Here is a 22,466-nt window from a genome sequence, read left to right on the forward strand (position 1 = left end):
GACTTGGCAACCATTCCTTTCCCCATACCTTCCAGATGTCTAACACTTAAATTTACAGTGTGATTTTTATTTAATCTGCCATTATTTTTATGTCTAATGTTTTGTAAGTGACATTAACAGAGCAGAAGACATGAGTGCAACCAGTATTTGCTAACACAGGAAGCAATAATATTAGCAAATAAATTCCAAATGTACAGAAGTCAGAAAATTCAGTGCACAGGACAAGAAAATTATGCTAGCAAATGTGAAGAGACAGAGTTCCAGAGGAGGAGGCACAATTATAATACGATATTTTGCTTTGTTTGTGACCTTAAGAACAAACTTAAACTGACACTGAATGATATCAAAGACAGAAATGGAGCAGTACTAACTGGAGAACTGGAAATCAAAAAAAGATAAAAAGAATAGAACTATACAGCAGAGAGAATAAGGAAAGTTTGGAGGAGCCTTCTCATCAGGAAAATTCCAATTTGGAACCACCTCTACTTAAGCATGCAGTTAAAAGAATAGACAGCTTAATACCAATAAGGCCCCAGGTGTAGAAATCCCAACAGAGTTAATTAAGAACATAAGCGGATGAAGAAATAAGAGTGGTTCAGATTGATTACAATGATATGGGAGACAGGATCATGGCCCTAGAAATTGGAAGAAATTGTTTTCCATACTACTGCAAGAAGAGAGATGTGAAGGATTGCAATAACTATAGAACTATTAGTTTAATCTCTCATGCAAGCAAGATTTGATTAAAGATCATTCTACATAGGATTCAGGCCAAAGTGGAGGTGCCTGAGGAACAAGCAGGTTTCAGGAAAGGCAAGGGCACCAGAGATCAGATCCTTTGCCTTAGACAGATCATTGAAAAGTATAAAGAGTTTAGACTCCCTTTGGTAATGTGCTTCATAGATTACTTAAAGCTTTTGACTGTGTTCAGCATATAAAACTGTGGAAGGTAATGAAAATAATGGAAGTTTTCCTCGACACATTATCAGGTTGATAGTAACTTGTACAGTGAGCAAGAAGCCATGGTAATAACAGGTGTTGGATTAACTGATTGGTTTCAGGTTGGAAAGGGAGTTATGCAAGGATGTTATGCCTACTTTCTCCTCACCAGTTTGTAGTATCTATGCTGAGGACATCATGTAGCATTGGATAAGCTTAAGACATGAATTAGGATAGGCAGTAAATTGATACTGTTGGTACAGTACTCCTGAGAAATAGGAAATATATCTTAGAGAAATAATTGAGAAAGTCAGCAAATTTGAGTACTTCAGCTCCATCATTAATGTGAAGAACTGCTGTTCAGAAAACATCAGAAGAAGATTTGGAATGGCTAAAACAAAGGTCAGAGACTTGTCTAAAATCTGGATCTATCTCCACAGAAACAAAGATGAGGATTTTGGATGCAGATGTTTTTTTCAATGGCAACTTATGGATGTGAAACATAAAACCTAAAGAAGTCTCACAGAAAAGGATAGCTGCTCTTGAGATATGGTATTACAGGAGGCTGTTGAGGATCATGTATACTGAAAGGCAGACAAATGGATGGGTGTTAGAAAGAATCAGTAGAACTTTAAGGGTGCAGCCAGCCTGGCTGGCCGAGTAGTTAACATATCCACTCTCCAGCCAAGAGGCTGAGGGTTCGAATCCCACGTAGGCATGGATGTTTGTGATTGTCTTTCACCCAAGTATAGATACACTCTCCCAATATGGACTGGGTCACCATGGGAGTAGTAGACCCAAAACCTCCCTCAATGGGAGAGGCCTTCACCCTGCAGTAGGTAGAAAAATAGGCTGTTCATCATCAAGGGTGCAGACAGAAGTAAGCTGAAATACTTTGGAACACATTGAAAGAATGGAAGGAGGATTCCTTAAAACAGTAATAAAAAGTCACATCCCTGGAAAAAGAGGAAGTGGTAGACCCTCAATGAGATGGGCAGATGGTGTGTCTGCAGTTACTCGTCTCCAGAGAGCTGAACTCACCAGAAAAGCATACAGGCCCACCTGGCAAGGACTGGTATCACACATCACCTAGGAGCAGAGTGACCATACAGCATCTGACAATGCCCAATGAACTTAATGATGGACGGAATCAGGGGCGGCTCGTGCATGGGCACTGCAGCACTCCCAATTTTTCTCAATATATAAAATATATTTATTAATTTCTTTATATTTGTTGTAATATTTAATTTTATCATCAACTTCTTCTTCTTTCACTGCGCGTTATTCCCACTTCCTATGCAGGGTCTACGTGTTACTTAGATGTGACTTTTTGTTAGTACCACTCCCAACCGACCTGTTGCCTAGCCTGCCGCTGGGGGGAATATATTTTTGACTGTAGTAGCATATGTTCACGGGGCCGGTTTGCCTGCTTGTGGGATGAAAAACACCAGATAAACTAGCAGAAAAAACCCTACTGCCTGTGCCCAAGACTGGCTAACTTGGCTATGGCGGAAGAAGATCCTCAAATTCCTCACGTCTTCGATGGGAATCAAACCTGGGACACTCCTTCCCCAGTCACATGGTTGCGAAGTGCAAAAGCCACTAGGCTAACCAAGCAGATAATAAAAATTCATCTTGTAGCACTTAGGAGGGCAAAGGACGCTAGCAGCACTGTATTTACCACAGTGTCATATTGCTACGTGCGCAAGCATATGCACATCATAGTGAGATGCGAGCTATTAATGTAATGTGCCACTGTCCGTCGCGCAGTTCCACTGTTGTCTATATGCAGTTTGCACCAGTAGTAGAGTGTTCATAGTGCTTATCGTGTTTACTCTGTCTCTTTAACTATTTCGACATTACAATTAAAGGAGTTAATTGTAATGTCCAAAAATTGTAAATCCATTCCTTTAATTACAATTAAAGGAATGGATTTTATTTTTAAGTAATTTTGAATTATACTAAACTGTATAATTTTATTGATAATAAACAATATTTTTTCATGAAACAAAACAAGAATATATTTTATTTTTAAGTAATTTTGAATTATACCAAACTGTATAATTTTATCGATAATAAACAATATTTTTTCATGTTTCATTTTTTTTTTTTTTTAATTTTTACCATAATTTTGATATTTTATCCAAACACGTATACACTGTAGTTAGAGTGTGTATGTATATTTTGAAAGTTGCAGCACCCCCATGATTTCAAGCCACGAGCTGCCACTGGATGGAATAAATTACAGATGTATGAATTGGAAATGAATCCTGATTGGGATCTACTATATAGAGGAAATATCCTGGAGTGTGAACTCCAGAATATTTCCAGAGTAAGTGTTCACAGATCATATCTACAGCTTTATTAGTCATACTCTGGATAAAATGCAACAGTCTGAACACTAACTGGTCAAATGCAAAATAATCTAACTGAGCACTAATGAAAAAACTTTTTTTTGTTAATTAGAAATGTATAATTTAACATTAATCTACATGCATTCTGAACATAATAAAACTATGATCATTAATGCTAACATAATTAACAGACAAACTATGTTAAATAAAATATTTAATCAAGAATTTTGTAATAAATAATAACTAAGGTGTAATCATTTAAATCAACAAAGATGCGACTTGCACAAACATTCAACTACAGTGGAATTTGAATCCACAACATATTGGATGGAGAGTGAATATACTCTCCATTTGGCTAACCATTACAGCTTCAAAGTGAACAGAAAGCAAATGGATCATCATATGAATCAAGAATGGAAATTACAACACATGATATAATGTGCATTATTCAGCAATGGCGATGTTACAAAATATGATACTATCAGGAAACTTCAATTTTAAAATAATCAATGGAAAGGAAAGCTGGCTATATCAATATAGGGGTAAGTATAAAAAGCATATAATATATACCCATAAAGTGAGAATAATAACACCTAGCCAGTGTTTGTAGGTCATCTATTTTTAGAGGCATATTTTTGAAACATGAATTCCAACCATAAAAGGCTGTGAGCCTGTCATACAAATAGTACAATAGGAGCTAAGGATCAGACCTCTGTTTCAGACCAAATTCTTTTTCAAACTGCTTCAGATCTCTAATAAGCAGAACAGTGGTCTCACAACAGGTGATGCACAAACATTCAGGCCACACTCAAATCTGCAGCTTGTTGGTTGTCAAGTGGATATACTCTCCATTCAGCTAACATGCTGGCAAGATGATATCGTCTATAATTTGTAAAAAAAAAAAAAAAAACCTATTCCCAATGTTTTGCCAAAATCAAACTGGTAGTATCAAGGAATGACAATATACTAGTATACATATATGCACATACATGCATAGCAGATGTGGGTTAAGAAGCAAAGCCCTCATTCTTAAATGAAGCCATCTAATAAACATGACTGAATGTTCTGGACCAGTGGAGACTGGATGCATGAATATAAAGCTTCCAAAATTATATGGCTGTTTCATGCAACCAAAATTAAAGTTATGAACTGATCTGTGCAATGAAGTATTACTCCCAACCTTATCCAATTTGGATGCATGCAACTACCACATATTTGGGAGACTTATCCTCCAATCTGTATCCCAGAACACCCAGTCTTTCTTACAAAAACTGTGCCTGCATGCACACAGCTTTATACTTGTGTATAGTTCTCCTGGTGACCAATCTGAATTTGGCAAAATACTGAAAAAAATGATTAAAACTTAGTACTTATTATATGATACTTATTGTCATCTGCTTCCAAAAATACTAACATGAATGATAATCACAGTTATAAACTTACAAAACAATGTTTACAAGCAGGCTGTAAATCCCTGTCAAGTCAACCCTCACCTTTTCATGGTTTGGCCTGTTTCCACAAAAGGAACTTTTGGGTATATCCAGTGAGAATACTCACTAGATACCCAAAATCCAGAATCCAGAACAAAAGGATATATCTTCCTAGATGAAGGAAATGCCAAATTGACCCACTAGGTGGTAGATGACAGTCATTTCCCAGTGTAACCACCTAGCTCAGTGAGACATGAGATAACAAATGCCATGTTTGGCATCCAGAGCAAGTGTTCTGGTTTCGGTCCCCTGTGTCTGTGATATCATTCAAGAGCATGCTAAACATACTCAGAAACCCAGAACACCTTCAATGTTGTAGGCAAAACTGTAAAACAGTGTCACAGGCCAGCCACCAGATACACAGGCCTGAATCTGTCAGTGATTGGGGTCAAGAGATTTGCCAGTCAGCTGGCAAATACTCTGCCAGATTGTGCATAGAAAGGGAGTCCAAGTAGTGGTAGGCACTGTTGTGGCCATGTTATTGCAAGGAGACTGATCACTCTATATGGGTACTATGTTGAAGAGGATCTCACTGCATATCCCCACTTTATCCTCTCACTGAATTTACAATCGATAATGAAACATACAACAAACAATGAGTATCACTGTGCATAAAAACAAACCTTTCTCAAATATAAATTTTAAAAATAAAATATACAGAAGAAGCCAAAATCACTAAAAAAAAAAATTAAATTAACATTCACTTCAGCATTCATAGCATAAATGGCAAAGTATAAATGACACATCACTTACAGACATCTAGACCAGAGCTGTTTCTCTTGACAGCAAGACTGCAGCTACCCAAATTGCAGCTGCATCAACCACAATTCACCTTCAATGTTCAAATACATTTCACGATTCCCTTTGCCATAAGGATGGCACCTATGCCTTTATGAGATCCAACGATCCTGCCAAAGAATACCTAATTTAGAATCTCTTGCTTTTGATCTCCTCTGGCTTAAGGTTTCCTTGTCACAATAACATTTATCTTTACTGCTCTTCATATCCCAAAAATTATTCTGACCTCTCTCTTTTCTGCAATCCAGATACCTTAATAGTTAAGTCATCTTCCTAGGTAACCTTAATGTCCACAGTTCCAACTAACTCCCCTTTTCCAACATCACAGATCAAGCTGGATGTGATGAGGAAGTTCTTGCTATAAACAATAATCTAACACAAATTCTTAGATTATTGACTCAAATTCCTGATTACCCTCAACTTTTTCAATATGTTCGATCTCTTCTTAACCAGTTCTCCTTCCAGATATATCAAAGAGGTCACCTCTCTTACAAAAGTACTAAGTGGGATGACATCTGGAACTTCTGCTCCTTTTTCCATAAGATTACAGCTTTCAGTCTTCTAACCCAAACACCTCCTCTGAGCAAGTCATAGAAATTATCCTCACCAGTATGAAAGTTCTCATTTCCCATTCTACTCAAATCATCATCCACTTTCCAAGCTCTGATCCAACAGGAGATTGAAACAGCAGTTGAAAAAAAGCTTTCCACAGATGGCTTATAATAAAAATCCCAGATGACATTTTCAGGCCTCAATACCAAACATAATCATGTTTGGCATCGAGGCTTGCAAATCAAACTGCCATCCTTCAATGTACCTAGTACCCACTTTAAGTGGGTAGCTAGCTTTCTCTCTAGTTATTCCAATGTGTCATGGTGGATTAGACCCTCTCTTCAAGCTTCACCATCAATGCTGAAGTGTCTCTGCACTCTGTTCTATCAATTACCCTCTTTCTTCTAAACCTACTATCAATCACAACTAATGCTATCCACATCTCCTCCAATAATGGTGCACTCTATTCATTAAATAAAGCAGGCAGTGCACAGACATTGCAAGCTTCAAGATCACCTACAACCAGTGCTTTAAATGCAAATCTTCATATGATCCTTCAAATCTTAAAGGAATGTAATCTCAGGTTACATTCCTTTACCCTCAGCAATAAATAAATCATCAGCAAGATCTCTCTCTTCATGGACTGACATTCACATCCATCCTCTCCTGACATAAATAACATCCACAGCATCCTCAGCCTCTAAAAAACTAAGCATTATTTTCTGCTAAAGGTGCTACTTTTTGCCCACCCAACTATTAACTCTATACAAATCCCCAATCCACCCATTCTTAATACTGTTCACATGTTTTGGATAGTACACCTAAAACCTACCAAAATATTGAATGCTGTCCACAGGAAAGCAATTCAGCTCACTGATGATCCCTCCCTCATACTCATTCAACCTCTATCTCAAAGATGCACTGTGCACTGGATAGGAACTCTGAAGCATGGTCACAGCTCTAATGAAATGGCAACCATCATCCCTTCACTTTTTTGTTGGACATGTTAAAAAAGAGCAGCAGCATTACTTTTCAGCACACTGTAAACACATTAACTTGCTTTTCCCATTTTTCTTTTATTCCATCTAACTCTTTCTCTAGAACAGTCTTTCTCATGAAACGTTTCCAAACACCTACAACCTCCCACATAATAAAATTTAATGGAATAAATAAATAATTAAAAAAACTATTATTTCTCTGTGCTGTACGAGGGTGGTGTGAAAATTTCTCGGCCTAAAAATGAAAAAAACGATTTATAATTTCAAAATTATTTTTATTTTTCAACATAATCTCCCTTAAGACTAATACATTTATTCCAGCAATGCTCCAGTGCCATTATCACATCCCTGTAGTGGTTCTCAGTAAGATCTGCAAAATACCCCTCTACAGCTGCAATCATCTCTTGATTCGAAGAAAAAAGCACAACGAGGAAAAGTTTTAGTTTTGGGAAGAGACAGAAGTCAGAGGGAGCCAAAGCTGGGGAACAGGGTGGATGTTCCAACAATTCATAGTGCAGATCCCTTAATTTTCCCATTGCCAAAACCCTTTCTAGGCAGATGCATTGTACTGATGAAAGATGTTTTTTTTTCTTCTGCAAACCAGGTCTTTTCTCATAAATTTTTTTATCTAGTCTGGTTAAAAGATCGGAATAATATACCATGGTGATTGTTTTGCCCTTTTCAAGATAATTAATAAAGAAAATGCCTTTAGCATCCAAAAACACCGATGCCATGACCTTTCCGGCTGATGGAACCCACTTTGTCTTCTTTGGTGCTGAACAACCGGCTTCTGTCCACTGTTTTGGCTGCTGTTTGGATTCTGGTGTGTAATGGCGAATCCAAGTCTCATCCACAATAATAAATCGATGCACAAAATCAGTTTTATTCTTGTTAAAACACTGCAGGTACTGTTCCGAGATTTTCATGCAAGTGCATTTTTGATGTGTTGTGACATGTGCAGCACCCATCTTGCACAAAGCTTCATATGCAATTCTTCATGCAAAATATATACTACACGTTCTTTTGATATGCCTATAGTCTCAGCAATTTCATGCACTTTGACTCGCTGGTCATCCAATACCATATCGTGCACTTGATCAACGATTTCTAGTGTTGTTACACTTTTTGGACGTCTTTCATGTGGATCATCTTCAAGGCTGGTATGGCTACATTTAAACTCGGCAGTCCATTTCTTAATTATCGAAAACGAAGGAGAAGAGTGCCCATTCAATGTTGCCAAGTGTAAGGTTTTGAGATTTGGCAAGCAACGATGGGATGCCAAGTTTATCAATGATTTCTAGTGTTGTTACACTTTTTGGACGTCTTTCATGTGGATCATCTTCAAGGCTGGCTGGTATGGCCACATTTAAAGTCCATTTCTTAATTGTCGAAAACGAAGGAGAAGAGTGCCCATTCAATGTTACCAAGTGTAAGGGTTTGAGATTTGGCAAGCAACGATGGGATGCCAAGTATACACTTGGTGGGGAAACTTTAACAGAAGTAGAGGAGATGAGAGATCTAGGTGTGATGGTGGATAAGGACCTGAAATTCAGGGGCCACATTGCACAAGTTGTGAAGACATCGAATAATGGCAATGATGCAGAGAACCCTGACATGCAGAAAAGTTATGATTCCATTGTATAAGGCCTTGATCAGGCCTCATATGGATTATTGTGCACAGATTTGGTTGCTGGGTTTTCATGGTGACGAGGATATGTTGGAAAAGGTACAGAGAAGATTCACAAAAGTAGTCAGTGGTCTTTGGAATGTGGAGTACGAGGACAGATTGAGGGAATGTAAGTTGCAGAGCCTCGTGAATAGGAGGAAGAAACCTGGCATGCAGAAATAGAGGTTATGATTCCATTGTATAAGGGGAGGATATGATTGAGACATATAAACTGGTCAGGGAGACATGGAAGAGATTTTTCAAAGAATTGGAGAGGGAAGTAGAACAAGAGGCCATTATTGGAAACTGTATAAAGAGAGTGTGAGCAAAGGAGTGAGAAGCAGGTTCTTTGCATGGAGGATGGTTGGTAAGTGGAATGCATTGCCAGAGTGTGTTGTGGATGTGGACATCGAATCAGTTTAAGACACTGTTGGATGAGCATTTTATGAGTACCTCCCACGATGAGTCTCTGACTCCATGGAGGTCGGGTGTTGATAATAATAATAATAATAAACTTTTATGAACTTCAAATGAATTTCTTTTGGCATTAAACCTTCTTTTACAAAGAATTTTATAACCATACAATACTCAATTTTATCCATTTCAAGGAATGCAGACAACACTTTTGCTTCAGACAGCTGTATAAAACAAACTACTTTGATAGAATGACTTGCAATTTCACATGGATGCTTATGACAGATGTACCAACTTGGAAAGAAAAAATCTTGCCAATAGTGTTGCCATCTATAGTCGAGGCCGAGGGCCTTTCAGACCACCCTCATATTTATTCCATTAAATTTAATTATGAGTGTACCAGCACCTAGGCCTTAATACATAGTTACGTACAATCTCTAACTCTAAAAAAAATTTCTATAGACATCTTTCCCAACTCTCACATGTCCTAGCCTACACATGGCACTGATGTGCTATAGGTTCTTTCAACTCTAGTGTGTGTGTGAGAGAGAGAGAGAGAGAACTGAGGATTATTCTCACTGTAACAAGTAGAAAGTGATGATTAATACATAAACAAGCCTAAAAGTTGGTAAGTGATCAATTTTAGGAAGAGAAGAAGTAGGAAAATATTCAAAAATGACATGTTATCTCCAAATCTGTGTTTGGAGATTTCTGTATATTATTATTAACACCAACCTCCATGGAGTTAGCAGACTCATCGTGAGATTTTCTCGCCCAACATATTTATCATATTGTACCTTAAAATCCTTAACACTCCCTATATTCACAACACTTTCTGGTAATGTGTTCCATTCACCCGCAATTCCCCCATGTAAAAAATCTCTACTCATAACACTGTTCTTCCCCATATCCTTATACAATTTCCAGGAAGGCATCTTGTTTTTCCTCTCTCATCTTCTACTCCTTTTACATTTCTCGATAAAATCCCCTCACTAACTTAAATGTCTCTATCATATCACCTCTTTTCCTAATTTCACCCAACTCTGTAATTTACATTCCTTTATATATTTTCTCTTCAAAGCCCAACATTCCAGAATTCTGATTAGTCACTTGCTTCTCCAATATTGATGCATCACAATGTTAGATGACCAAATCTAAGTATAGTAGTCCAAGCTTGGTCTGACCTGTGGGTTATACTGTAACACAACCACATCCTTATCCCCACAAGCCAGTGTACCCTTTATCATAACAGAAATGCAATATGCAATCTTTGCAACAATTGCAATGTGCCTTCTAAACTTCAGTCCATTGTCAGCCATCACTACCAGATCATGAATCTCATCTAGTTCCTGAATCACAGTTCTATCAATACAGTACACAGCATTATATCTCTACATTACAAAATCCTTGCACTTATTAAAACTAAAACTGAAAACAAGCTTCTCTCCTCTGTTCAAACTAAAAGTCTATTTAAACCTATCTGCAGGAATTAGGAGAGAAACTGTGCGGTGTGTGTGTGTATTTACATTATGTATTGTATATACAGCCAGCCTTCCTCTTCGATGGTTGTTTTCAAATTGTTCCTAAGCTTCCTAAAAGTATTATAGTTTTGGTATTATTATATTAGTATTATATTATAGTAATATATTACTATTATATATCATAGTTGAATAATGTGCTTTGATAAGTCATTGTTTCTATTCATTATGAAAACGTAACTCATAAATATAAGTGTTTGGTTAGATACTTTTAACCTTTTATGTGTAAATTTATTTCATAATAAAACTATAATGATACATAATTATAATTATGCATAAAGCAGAGGCACTTTGATAAACATTAACCTTTTCATTAGAAACAGAAAATGAAGAGAATACTGCAAAAGGCATGAGATAAAAGGTGACAATAACTGAGGATAAGAACATTCATGATGTCAGAAATAATTTAAAATTTACTGAATAAGATAAGCAGTGACAGAACAGTGGAGGAATTAGAGGCAAAAAGAGCTATCAGAAACTCAAAATCCAGTATTGTCTACACGTAACGAGTAGACAATATTCGACCAGAAATGTACAAATATGGAGATATAAAAATTTTACAATAGCTATGCTGCATAATTCAGAAGATCAAAAATTCTGGATAACTATATAAATGCTTCTTATAGAACTAATCGATAAAAATGGAAATAAAACTGAATAGGAGACTTATTGATTATTTCTCTAATGAGTGTCCAGTCCAAGTAAGACTCTGTATACATTCTTTAGGAAGAGCTAAGGAAAAACTACTACAGAAAAACAGCTGAATTCAGACTCAGATGGGGTTGTCAGTAAGATTTTTAAATTTAAAACATCTAATCCTCACAATCCCTATTCAGTTAAAATCACAGCTATATATATTGGAAAAGCATGGAGGGGGGAATGAGGAAAAACTGTTCAAAACTCTACAAATATGTATAAATGGGACATAACCAAGTTGTATGCCTATAATTAGAACTGAAGGAGGTATGGGAAGATAGTTTGATGTAAATCGGGTATAAGTCGTGTATACTATCTCCACTTTTAATAATCAATTATAAGGATCACATCATTTAAAAACATGGCATTAAAACCCTAATGTCTTTATTTTGTACAAATAGTGATGTGCTCCTAAGTAAATCCTCAGGATTTTTTTTAAACTAAACTGAATAGCTAGCTACTCTAGCAAATTTGGTGTGAATATCAGTGAGGATCAATAAAAATTCAAGCCTAAGAAAATAGGCAGGACTATGGAAAACATCAACTCAACATGTAATCTCAACTAAGAACCCATAAAATAAGTAAAATATCAGCTATTTAGGCACAAGTTTTAGCAAAAAAAAATATTGAAGCAAAGCTAGTGTATGATAGAGAGGCACTTGTTTAATATATGGAATAGGAGAAAAATTAGCCAAATTACGAGTAATTATTACTATTAATATCAGGTTTGCCCAAACACTAAACTATGAGTATACAATACTGTTAAAACCAATTTTAACTTATGGATCTGAAAGCTGAGTTGGAAATAAAACAGTTAATTGATGACTAGAGATCACAGAATATAATAGCTCAGAGACATTTGATAGCATCTGTGGCAGAATCATTAAAAAGAGGATATTAGAAAGCAACATAATATTAGCATTCAAGAATGTATGAAAAGTTTTTTTTTTGCTTGGTTACAGATTAATTAAACTTGCCAAGAATTATATTGTTGCTTAATCCTTCATCCAAGTGTAAGCAAATAAAGTTTGGGCAGGAAGTATCTTCAAGACAAGGCTACTTGTATATAGACTAATGGCATTACATCAATTGCCTTAGTATCCCAATGGCAAAGTACACATTCTTTTGAACCTGTGAATAATGCTATGCATTATGGGAAGGACCACTACCCAGACCACTTTTAACCTTTATTAAGGGACTGTTAAAGTGTGGGGGACCTCTCTAAAAACTCTGAGTGATCTACAAGATCAATTTAAATCTTACTGAGAAATCCTAAAGGATCACTATTGAACATATTACTCCTGACCTGAATTGAATCATTCCAGGACAGGAAGGCAAAACTCAGCAGTGACTCAACTCAGTGACAGACAAAACACTAAGCAGAACCACTATACTTCCCAGGAAGAAAGCAAGCCCAAAGACAAACCAAAAACTCTCCGAGTTATCTACAAGATTACTCTAAATCTCAGCAAGTAACCCAAAAGGGTCATTATTAAACTCTAACTCACACTGGCAGCTCTACTCAATGGCAGACAAAAACCAACACCATGCAGAACCACTCTACTCCCTGGAATCAAGCCCAAAGACAAACATAATGAAATGCTATCAAATGTGTCATATATCTGCCATATACAAGTAAAAAGGTGTATCACCTTATTAAAATTCTCTGGATTAGGGATAGATTGCAGAAAATTTTTTCACTTGGTTACAAATTAATTTAAACTTGCCAAGAAATTATATGCTTGTTTAATCCTTTTCAATGAGCAGTACTTGCCTTGGTAAGCACTATTATCAAATTATCCTGTATATGTATCTCTTCTTCATTATCATTTCCTGATATGCATAGGAAATAATAAACATTTAGATTCTCATGTTCTATATTAAAAGTAAACTGTGAAAAGCCTACTATTTTGAGAACATAAATAAAATATACTATTTCAAAACATACCAAAAGCTTTATTAACTTTACAAACACTGTAAGTCACTGCAGTGAAGAAAAATATCTTACTGAAGTATCACAATATTTACACAGAATGTGTAACAAAGTTGCACATTTTCAATGATGAAGAAAATCACTTTTTTACATTTAGCATTTTTAAGTATATTTTTTGTTAACTTAATCTTGAAGAAGCAGATCCAGGAGTCTGCAGGAATATTAGATTAAAACAAATCCAAAGTATATGTAGTTATATATCAGTTATTTCTGAAGAATGGAAAACAAACAACTCACACACCCATATTGAGCTCTCAGATTTCAGCTGTCATTCATATAGTGAAAATGTTATTTCATCCTTCTTTAATCTCATATAATTATGCTAAAATCTTCTTATCTATAATTATTCTACATTTTTATGTCATGATTCATATCTAGAATTAATAAACTAGGTAATTTTTTAATTAGCTGTACCTATAGAGAATTTTACTAATTTTCACTATGTTAAATATTCAAAATAGTCATCTTTTTTCCTGTGTTATATGCATTTTCATTACACATACATAATACGCTGGTGAAATTGATAGTACTGGAGACAACAGGTCAAAGAGTCCTAAGTGAATGGGGGTTTCCCACCACACCGCCTCAGAGATGGGTGCTTAATAGGAAAGGAGAAAATAATAAATTTTCTGAATTGGTAAAAAATTATATGGAAACATTTACCTAGAAAGTGAAGCATTCTTAAATATGTTTGTCAATCAATTGTATATTATTATTATTATTATTTGACACCTCCAGGGAGTCCAAAGACTCGAGGGAGGGTGTGCCAATAGCATCAAACGATTCATCCCCTTTCAACTACTAATCGCGCTCAAACTTGTTTAGCTTTTTGCATGTGCCATTAGTAGCAGAAGCTCTACCAATTGACCAACCTTTGATATTCTTAGACTAGTTTATGTTTTGTGAGGGAGGAAAAAATTCCAGGTTTCTGGATAAATAAAAAAAAACTAAATATTCCTGTCCAAGACTAGTAGGCACTGCTCATTTGAAAAAAGGAAAGAAAAAAAAGCTCCTTGTGTTCTTGACGTGATTTGAATTCAAGTCTTTCCAACTTTTAGAGCCATGTAGTAGCATCCTTCCAATGAATTATGGGAGATATCACAATAGTGCCTGTGTACGTTAATCTACGTGATAAGTAGAATGAAATTAATGATAAGGGTTTTTAATAATGAGTAATAAGTGTGTCCGCATATGCCGCTAGAAAAATGTGCATTTAAATATCACTAAAGGGAATTCCATAATTAATTATAGAATGGAAGAGGGAGGAAAACACGAGTAACGCAATAATAATGATAACTATTATAACAAATGGCGTTGATGGAGATGATTCGTAGTAGAGGTTCGGTGTAGGGGTTGAGACAGTTGTAGGTGTCCTCCCGCGATGAGTCTTTGGACTCCTTGGAGGTATCAGGAATAATAATAAATGCGTGTAAAAATATAAATAGATCTATCTCCTTATTGAAAGCAAATCTTACCTGTGGAAGATTGGCTTGCAGCTGCCGCTGCAAGGAATCCCTCTCCTTTTCAACTTCGGCTAATTTCGACTGGGTTTCTGACAAGGTTTCTTGAGTTTCCCGCAATGTTTCCATCAATTTATCGCGTTCATCCAACATGTTAACCATGAGTTGCTCGAAATTAGCTTCATCTCCAGAAAATTGGCCACTCCTCTGGCTAATGCTATCTTCGGAAATGGTAGGCATTACATCACACATCATATTCCACATCTTGATCACAATGTGTCAATTTCACTCCCTTCCAAAATTTAACTACTCTCAAAAACGTGGATTCCAATTTGTTGAATGGAGAAGAAGCACTTATGATAGACTCCAGAGCATGAGATTTGGTTAACTTGCATTGGTCATATCACTGCACATATCACTCAAAATTATTATCAAAGTTGGAAAATTCAGTAAACATAGCACGAATGTGAGAATAAATGCTAGTTTGGCTTCCGCAAAATTTCCTGGTATATCAATAGTTTCTCCCATTAGATGCCTAAACTTCTGCTGTACAGTCGGGCACATGGAATTAGGAATGACGAATACGTATATCTGTGTATTTCGCCTCTAGAAATATAGATTTCACGTATGTCCAATACACGAGATGATTAATATGTACAAAGAGAATCGCTGTATACATCATATTCTCCAAGACATAGAATACCATTAAAGATACTCACTCTATCCCCTCTCCTCTACAGAACCCGGGTGCCATTTTTTGTTTGAGGCTGCTAAGGCATTCCCACAATGCATTATACAACTCTCGATGGTAATTAGAATGAATATTATAAACATGCTAGTTATTCAACGTAACCAATATATTATGCATTATGATTCTGGGGAAAGACGATTTGTATCTGCTATTTCTCATGAAGTCGACCTCACTGAACTGAATTTAATTTAAAGCTTCTGAAAAGGAGTGGAAACGAGAGTGTATATGAAATCAGGCGACAGAGGGTGCTTGAATGAATACGTGAGAGTAATGTCGTGTAGTATATGATCGCGAAGTATCGTCTAACTGATGTGTAAATTGTATAATTCTTGCGAGTATCACGCTGAGGAGGTCAAGATTCAGGATGCTGATTCATTAGGTTATCGTTATTTCCTCAGATTCTGTAGCGGAAGATTTTTTGAAGTAAACGCATTAAGTGTAACTTTAGAATTCAAATAAATATAATTGCTTCGTGTATATAATTTGATTCGTGCTTTTTTTTTTATTCGTTCTCGGATTAACTGATTTTTTTAATCTAAAAAAAAAAACTTAGTCGAATCAGAATTTATCCTAGATGAAGGTAATTCACGCATAAACACAATGAAATTAAATTACTCTAGATATCATTTAAATGAGGCGATAAAGTAGAAATTTTGTAATGTCAAGTGTGCTATATTGAAAAAACTGATCAACAAACGAAAAATGATTGGACGAGCTATTTGTTGCATGACACCTGGGCTACCCTATAGTATTTTAGAAGTATGCTAGGGAATTAACTGTGCCCTTGACTTGCTTGATTAATGAAAGTCTAACAACAGGGAAACTCCCAAAGAAGTGAAAGGTGGTACTAAAACGTGATGGGGGGGGGGGGCATTATCTGCTGACGGAACAATTTGTGTTGCTTAAGTGACAGTGAAAGTTTTGGAGAAGGCAATTACATTTTACAATAAAGTGATGACAATAGTGACAGAGGTTATGCTCTAATATTTCTTGATTTAGAAAGCATTTTATTATTATTACACGATGCTTCCATGGACTCCTAGGACTCAATTCAAGAGAACATATTAACAAGCCTCTTAATGCATTTATTCTCTAGCCAGTTTGCCTGTTTTGCTGGAGGAAAAACTCTGCTACGTCCAGCTAACTCACCTTCAGTTGAAAAAGCCTACATAAAGATTTCTCAGATAGGAATCAAACCCATATCTTTTCCATTTAAAGCGGGTGTATATCCTGTTATTCTTCCAACTGTGCAATGGAGATTTAAAAAAAAAAAAAAAAAAAGGAGAATCATGGGAATATAACAAGGTATTTGATTTTTGAAGAGGTGGAAAAAACATATAACAATGCACTAAGAGAAAATTATATATATATATATATATATAAAATTCTATACAACAGGCATTTAAATTGCAGAGAGAGAGAGAGTATGGAGACTGATATTAGATTATTAGTGATTGGCTGAAACAGCAGATATCAAATATGGGTGAGCAGTGTCCAAGGTAGGAAGAATGACAAGGGGAAGTGCCCCAAGGTTCTGTGCTTGGGCTACTACTATTTAACTTTGATAATGTAGTATCTGGCTTTAAAAGAAGATATTTGGTTTGCTTGGAGAGAGTTGTGAAAATAATTGATGTAGTATCCTTTCATGAATGTCTGGATAGGATGGTGCTATAGAATAATTAGCAGAATGCTAGTTCAATGTTGTCAGTAAAGTTTTGCACTTCAGACCAAGGAGGTAATACGATGTACTATATTGGTGAAAATGTGATAGAACTGCTGGGAGCAATGGATTTAGGAATGGTGGATATAGATATGAAGTCCGGGGGGAACACAGCAGGAGTGATGAAGATGACAGAGGATTGCTGGAATAATAATAATATAATGAGACTACTAAATTGCAACAAGTAAGTAGTTGTGCTGCTGATGTAAAGAACATTGATCTGACTGCATTTAGACTAGAATATAGACTTGCATAGTTTGATAAACTATGCAAAGTTTATCAAACTTTGCATAGCTGGGATTTTTTTTTTTTTTTTGTGTGTGTGTGTGTAATTTTTTGGGACCCATTACATGTACATATATTATGCATGCATGGAGTTTGCTGAATTAAATAAGATTTATATTACCACTAAAAAGTATCTGATATTTCTACAGTATCTGGTATTGGTTAGGGCCAAACCAAGTCCTGAGTAATCAGTTAGCCTTTTTTTTTTGTGTGTGTGTGTGTGTTATTAAATTTGAATAAACAATAGTTACATTTCTGTTTACTGATTTAATTTATCTTTTATACCTTGATTTTTCTCTAATGACACCTCACACACTACATTTGATTTTTTTTCCCCCCCTGAGAACTGATAATTTATTTCAGGGACTGATACCTGGCCATGGACCACTGTTTGAGAAACAGTCATGAAGACTATTGTGTGCAAATTTAGTGTTGGGGAGGAGAAAAATGAAGAAACATAAAATTGCGTTCAAAGATGACTAAAATTTCAGGACTGTGAAATTTTGATAGATTAACAAACTGAGATGTAGAGAATTTATCACACAGGCAGTAGGATATGAAAAGACAAGTTTGTGACGAGAAATTTTTCTCAGTAGCAGGGTTTATTCATTAAAATTAAATAAGAGTTTGGAGAACAAAGGAGTGCGGAAAGAATTTTCTTGTGAATGGAAGTGACAATAATAATATTACAAAGTATTAAAACTAGAAATACTATGAGGGTGGTCTAAAAAGATCTCGGCCTCAACCATAGATGACAACACTATCGGTACGATTTTTTTTCTTCTCAAGTTTGTCATAAGCATCCATGTGAAATTACAAGTCATTCTATCAAGTAGTTTGTTTTTATACAGCTGTCCGGAGCAAAAGTGTTGTATCCGTTGAAATGGATAAAATTGAGTATCGTGTGGTTATAAAATTCTTTGTAAAAGAAAGTTTAACGCCAAAAGAAATTCATTCGAAATTCACAAATGTTTATGGGCACTCTTTGCCTTCATTTTCGACAGTTAAGAAAAATAGGCTGCAAAGTTTAAAACATAGCCGTACCAGCCTTGAAGATGTCCCACAACACCAGAAATCATTGATCAAGTGCAGAATATGGTATTGGATGACTGGCGAGTCAAAGTGTGTGAAATTGCTGTGACTACAGGCATTTCAAAACAATGTGTAGGATATATTTTGCACGAAGAATTGCAAATGAAAAAGCTTTGCGCAAGATGGGTGCCACGCTTGCTCACAGCAGATCAGAAATGCATTCGCATGAAAATCTCTGAACAGTGCTTGAAGCGTTTTAACAAGAATAAAATTTGATTTTGTGTGTCAATTTATTACTATGGATGAGACTTGGATTCACCATTACACCCAGAATCCAAATAGCAGTCAAAACAGTGGACAGAAGCTGGTTGTTTTGCACCAAAGAAGACAAAGTCGGTTCCATTGGTAGGAAAGGTCATGGCATCTGTATTTTGGGATGCTAAAGGCATTTTGTTTATTGGAAGTTTATTTTTCATTTGGTTAGACTATAATAAATTTAGTTTAATCCTTTATCCTAGTGTAAGCAAACAAAGTTTGCACCTGAAAATATCTTCAGGACTGAGGTAAGGTGGTGCAACTCCGAGCAAAGATGGACCAAGCATTTTGTTTATTAATTATCTTGAAAAGGGTAAAACTATAACTGGGAAATATTCCGATATTTTAACCAGACTTGACGAAAAATTTGTGAGAAAAGACTCGGTTTGCAGAAGGAAAAAAATCATCTTTCATCAGGACAATGCACCTGCCCACAAAGGAGTTTTGGCAATGGAAAAATTAAGGGATATGCACTATGAATTGTTGGAACATCTACCCTGTTCCCCAGATTTGGCTCCTTCTGACATCTATCTCTTCCCAAAACTAAAAATCTTCCTCGCTGGCCAGTGTTTTTCCTTGAATCAAGAGGTGATTGCAGATGTAGAGGGGTATTTTGCAGATCTTACTGAGAACCACTACAGGGATGGAATAATGGTGCTGGAGCATTGCTGGAATAAATGTATTAGTCTTAAGGGAGATTATGTTAAAAAAATAAAAATAATTTTGAAATCATAAATTCGTTTTCTCATTGTTAGGCTGAGAACTTTTCAGACCACTCTTGTACAAGGATATGTGTCAATTCAGCTAATTTAAAAATTTAAATTATAAAAAATAAGCAATTTTTTATAATTTCTGAAAATAGCAGATTTATTCTGCTTATATTGCAGAATAGCTCACATATGAAATGCTCTGCTTATTAATAAGAAATATAAGTGTTAGTTCAATTCATTTGAAGTGCGAATAATTTCTGAAAATAACAGCAGACTTATTTAGCATACTAGCTCACTTCTGAAATCATGAAATGCTTTGCATATTAGTAATATTAATACCATGCCATATCATTTTGTTTTGGCACAATATAGTATTATCATGGAATTCCAGATGATTCTAGTAGAACTCATAGTGCCCATCTATAAAAAAGAGAAATAATCTGAGAATCGGAGGAATTTTCCTTACTGAGTATTCCTGGTATGATTTATGTAAGCCTACTTGAGAAGAAGCAAAGAAAAATTGTGGAAAGGAACCCTGGAGAAGAATAAGCTAAGTTTAGGCCAAAAAGGGATTGCTAGGATCAGATTTTCACTTTCACAATAGTTGAGAAATCATAGGAATGCAGCAACAACAATCTGTATTTGAGTTTTGGAATGGGAAAGACATATGACATGGCACCAAGAGAAAAGATGTTCAAACCCTACAGTTATATGGTACATAGTTTATATTTTAATTATAAGTTAGTGTTAAATTTGAAAGAGGTACACATTATTATTGTATAGGCATCTCCATGGAGTCCGAAGGCTCATCATGGAAAACCCAAACTATTCACACCTTTCATACCTTTCCTTGAACCCATTAACAGAAAAAGGAACTCATAGATGAGTGTGGTAATTCATTCCTTTTATTCTATAGCTGAAAAAAATCTAGTCCTTATACCCATGCCAACCACACTCCTACTCAATTTGCAAGAATGATCATGTGTTCTGCTCCATTTAGCCAGGTGCTAAAATATTTCTTCTGCATGAATCTTATAAAACCCTTATAGTAACTTAAATATTTCTATCATAAGAAATATAAAAAGAGAAATAATATGAGAATTACAGAGAAATTTTCCTTACTGAGTTCCAGGTCAAATTTATGCAAGCCTACTTGAGCAGTGACAATGAAAATATCTATCAATCTATGCTGAGACAACTATGATTTTGGTCCCTCATCTCTGGATCTATTCCATTGCTTTCTCATCCTCAAGAAACCTGGGTGACCAGACTTAAGCATAATAATCCACATGTAGATGTATCAAGGCTTTATAAAGAGGAATGATAATTTCTTTATCTCTGCTTGTTAGTATACTCTTCAGTAACCAAGAAATCCTATAAAACTACTTTGGCAACTTTAGCAATATGCCATCTAAACTCCAGTTCTCTATCTACTACCACTCTCAAATCCCTAGCTATTTCCTGGAGTATGGTTCCCTCAATGTGGTACACATCTAATCGATTTATCCCCAAATGCACAACTTTACATTTCTCTATATTAAACTAACAGACAGCCCATTTAAATAATCCTGAAAGCTCTCCACATTACCTTAACTATTATGCTACCCAATTTTGCATCATCAGCAGACAGCTGGATATTTATTTCCCTTCAGATTAGTTTCCTATAACATTTATGTACAAATTAAGCAGCAGTGGTCTTATAGAACGTTGAGGCAGCACACCATTAGTCACCTGCTTTCTCTTGAATTCTGCTCCTCCATATATCACTTTTTTGGTATATGTCCATCAGCCACCCTTGTATTCATATACCTACTGTCATATTCATCCCAGTTTATTCTAATTTCCATAACAAAGTTTCATTTGGTGTTCAGTCAAATGCCTTTACAAAACCCAGCAGAATCATCATGTAGCCATTCTCATTATCAAACCTGGTTATTATAATTACTCTACTATAAAAAGTTAGTAAATTACCAAGGTATGACTAACCTTTCACAAAACCATGCTGCCCCTCATAGACTATCATATTCTTATCCACTCATTCCTGAATTTGCTCTTTCACCAACTTTTCCAGTACCTTTACCACCACTCCTAAGATGCTGATAAGTCTATAATTTGCTACTACTGCAACCTTTGAGCCTCCTTTATGCAGAGGAATTTTGTCCTCTTTCCATTCCTTTGGAACTCTGCCAGCGCTGAAACTTAGAGCCTAGAGAACTTGCAAGGCCTCTAGGCATTGCCAGTTCCCTTGCACATTCTCATAAAACACAAGCTGATATCGCATCTTATCCCATGGCTGCATTTACAGTGAGATTCTGCAATATCCTAAGAACTGCTAATTCATCAATCTTTGTTCTCACATTAGTCCCTGTCACAGTGGTGACCTCACATGGATGATATACCTTTGCAGAGTTATTCAGTAATACAACTATTTTATCTGCTTCTGAATTGGGGATTAAAAATGGAAAATTTCCTTTAGCATACTTGGCTACTTTCTTCTCATAATCCAATTTTGTCTTCCTTATCATGCTGGTTACCTAGGTCATTATATACCCTCCACAACAAACTTTTTTTTTTGCAGCTCCCACTTAATAATACATGATCAATCCTCTTGACCTTGGTTACAATCTGATATTATACATTTTGGTTATACAATATGATATTGCTTCATCCAGTTAACCCTTTCACACACATACCCCTTCATGTGGTCACTCTCCCCTAGATGGAGGCAATGTGACCCCATTGGTTACAAATAGCT

The 22,466-nt window shown here is 35.8% G+C and overlaps 1 protein-coding gene across 8 annotated transcripts in view; it reads right to left on the reverse strand.

Annotated features, from left to right (window-relative positions):
- Positions 1 to 15,639, reverse strand: part of LOC150092673 (liprin-alpha-1-like) — a 778,236-nt gene extending 762,597 nt beyond the window's left edge. For all 8 annotated transcript variants that reach the window (XM_090414522.1, XM_090414524.1, XM_090414523.1 and 5 more), the window contains exon 1: positions 14,914 to 15,639. In XM_090414522.1, the coding sequence (XP_090270648.1) occupies positions 14,914 to 15,162 (249 nt within the window). In that variant the 5' untranslated portion in view covers positions 15,163 to 15,639. The remainder of the gene's footprint in view (positions 1 to 14,913) is intronic.
- Positions 15,640 to 22,466: the final 6,827 nt, after the last annotated feature.

The sequence above is a fragment of the Typopeltis vanoorti genome, chromosome 25 (assembly GCF_054136105.1).
Source record: "Typopeltis vanoorti isolate ZY-2024b chromosome 25, IOZ_Tvanoo_1.0, whole genome shotgun sequence".
Taxonomy (NCBI): domain Eukaryota; kingdom Metazoa; phylum Arthropoda; class Arachnida; order Uropygi; family Thelyphonidae; genus Typopeltis; species Typopeltis vanoorti.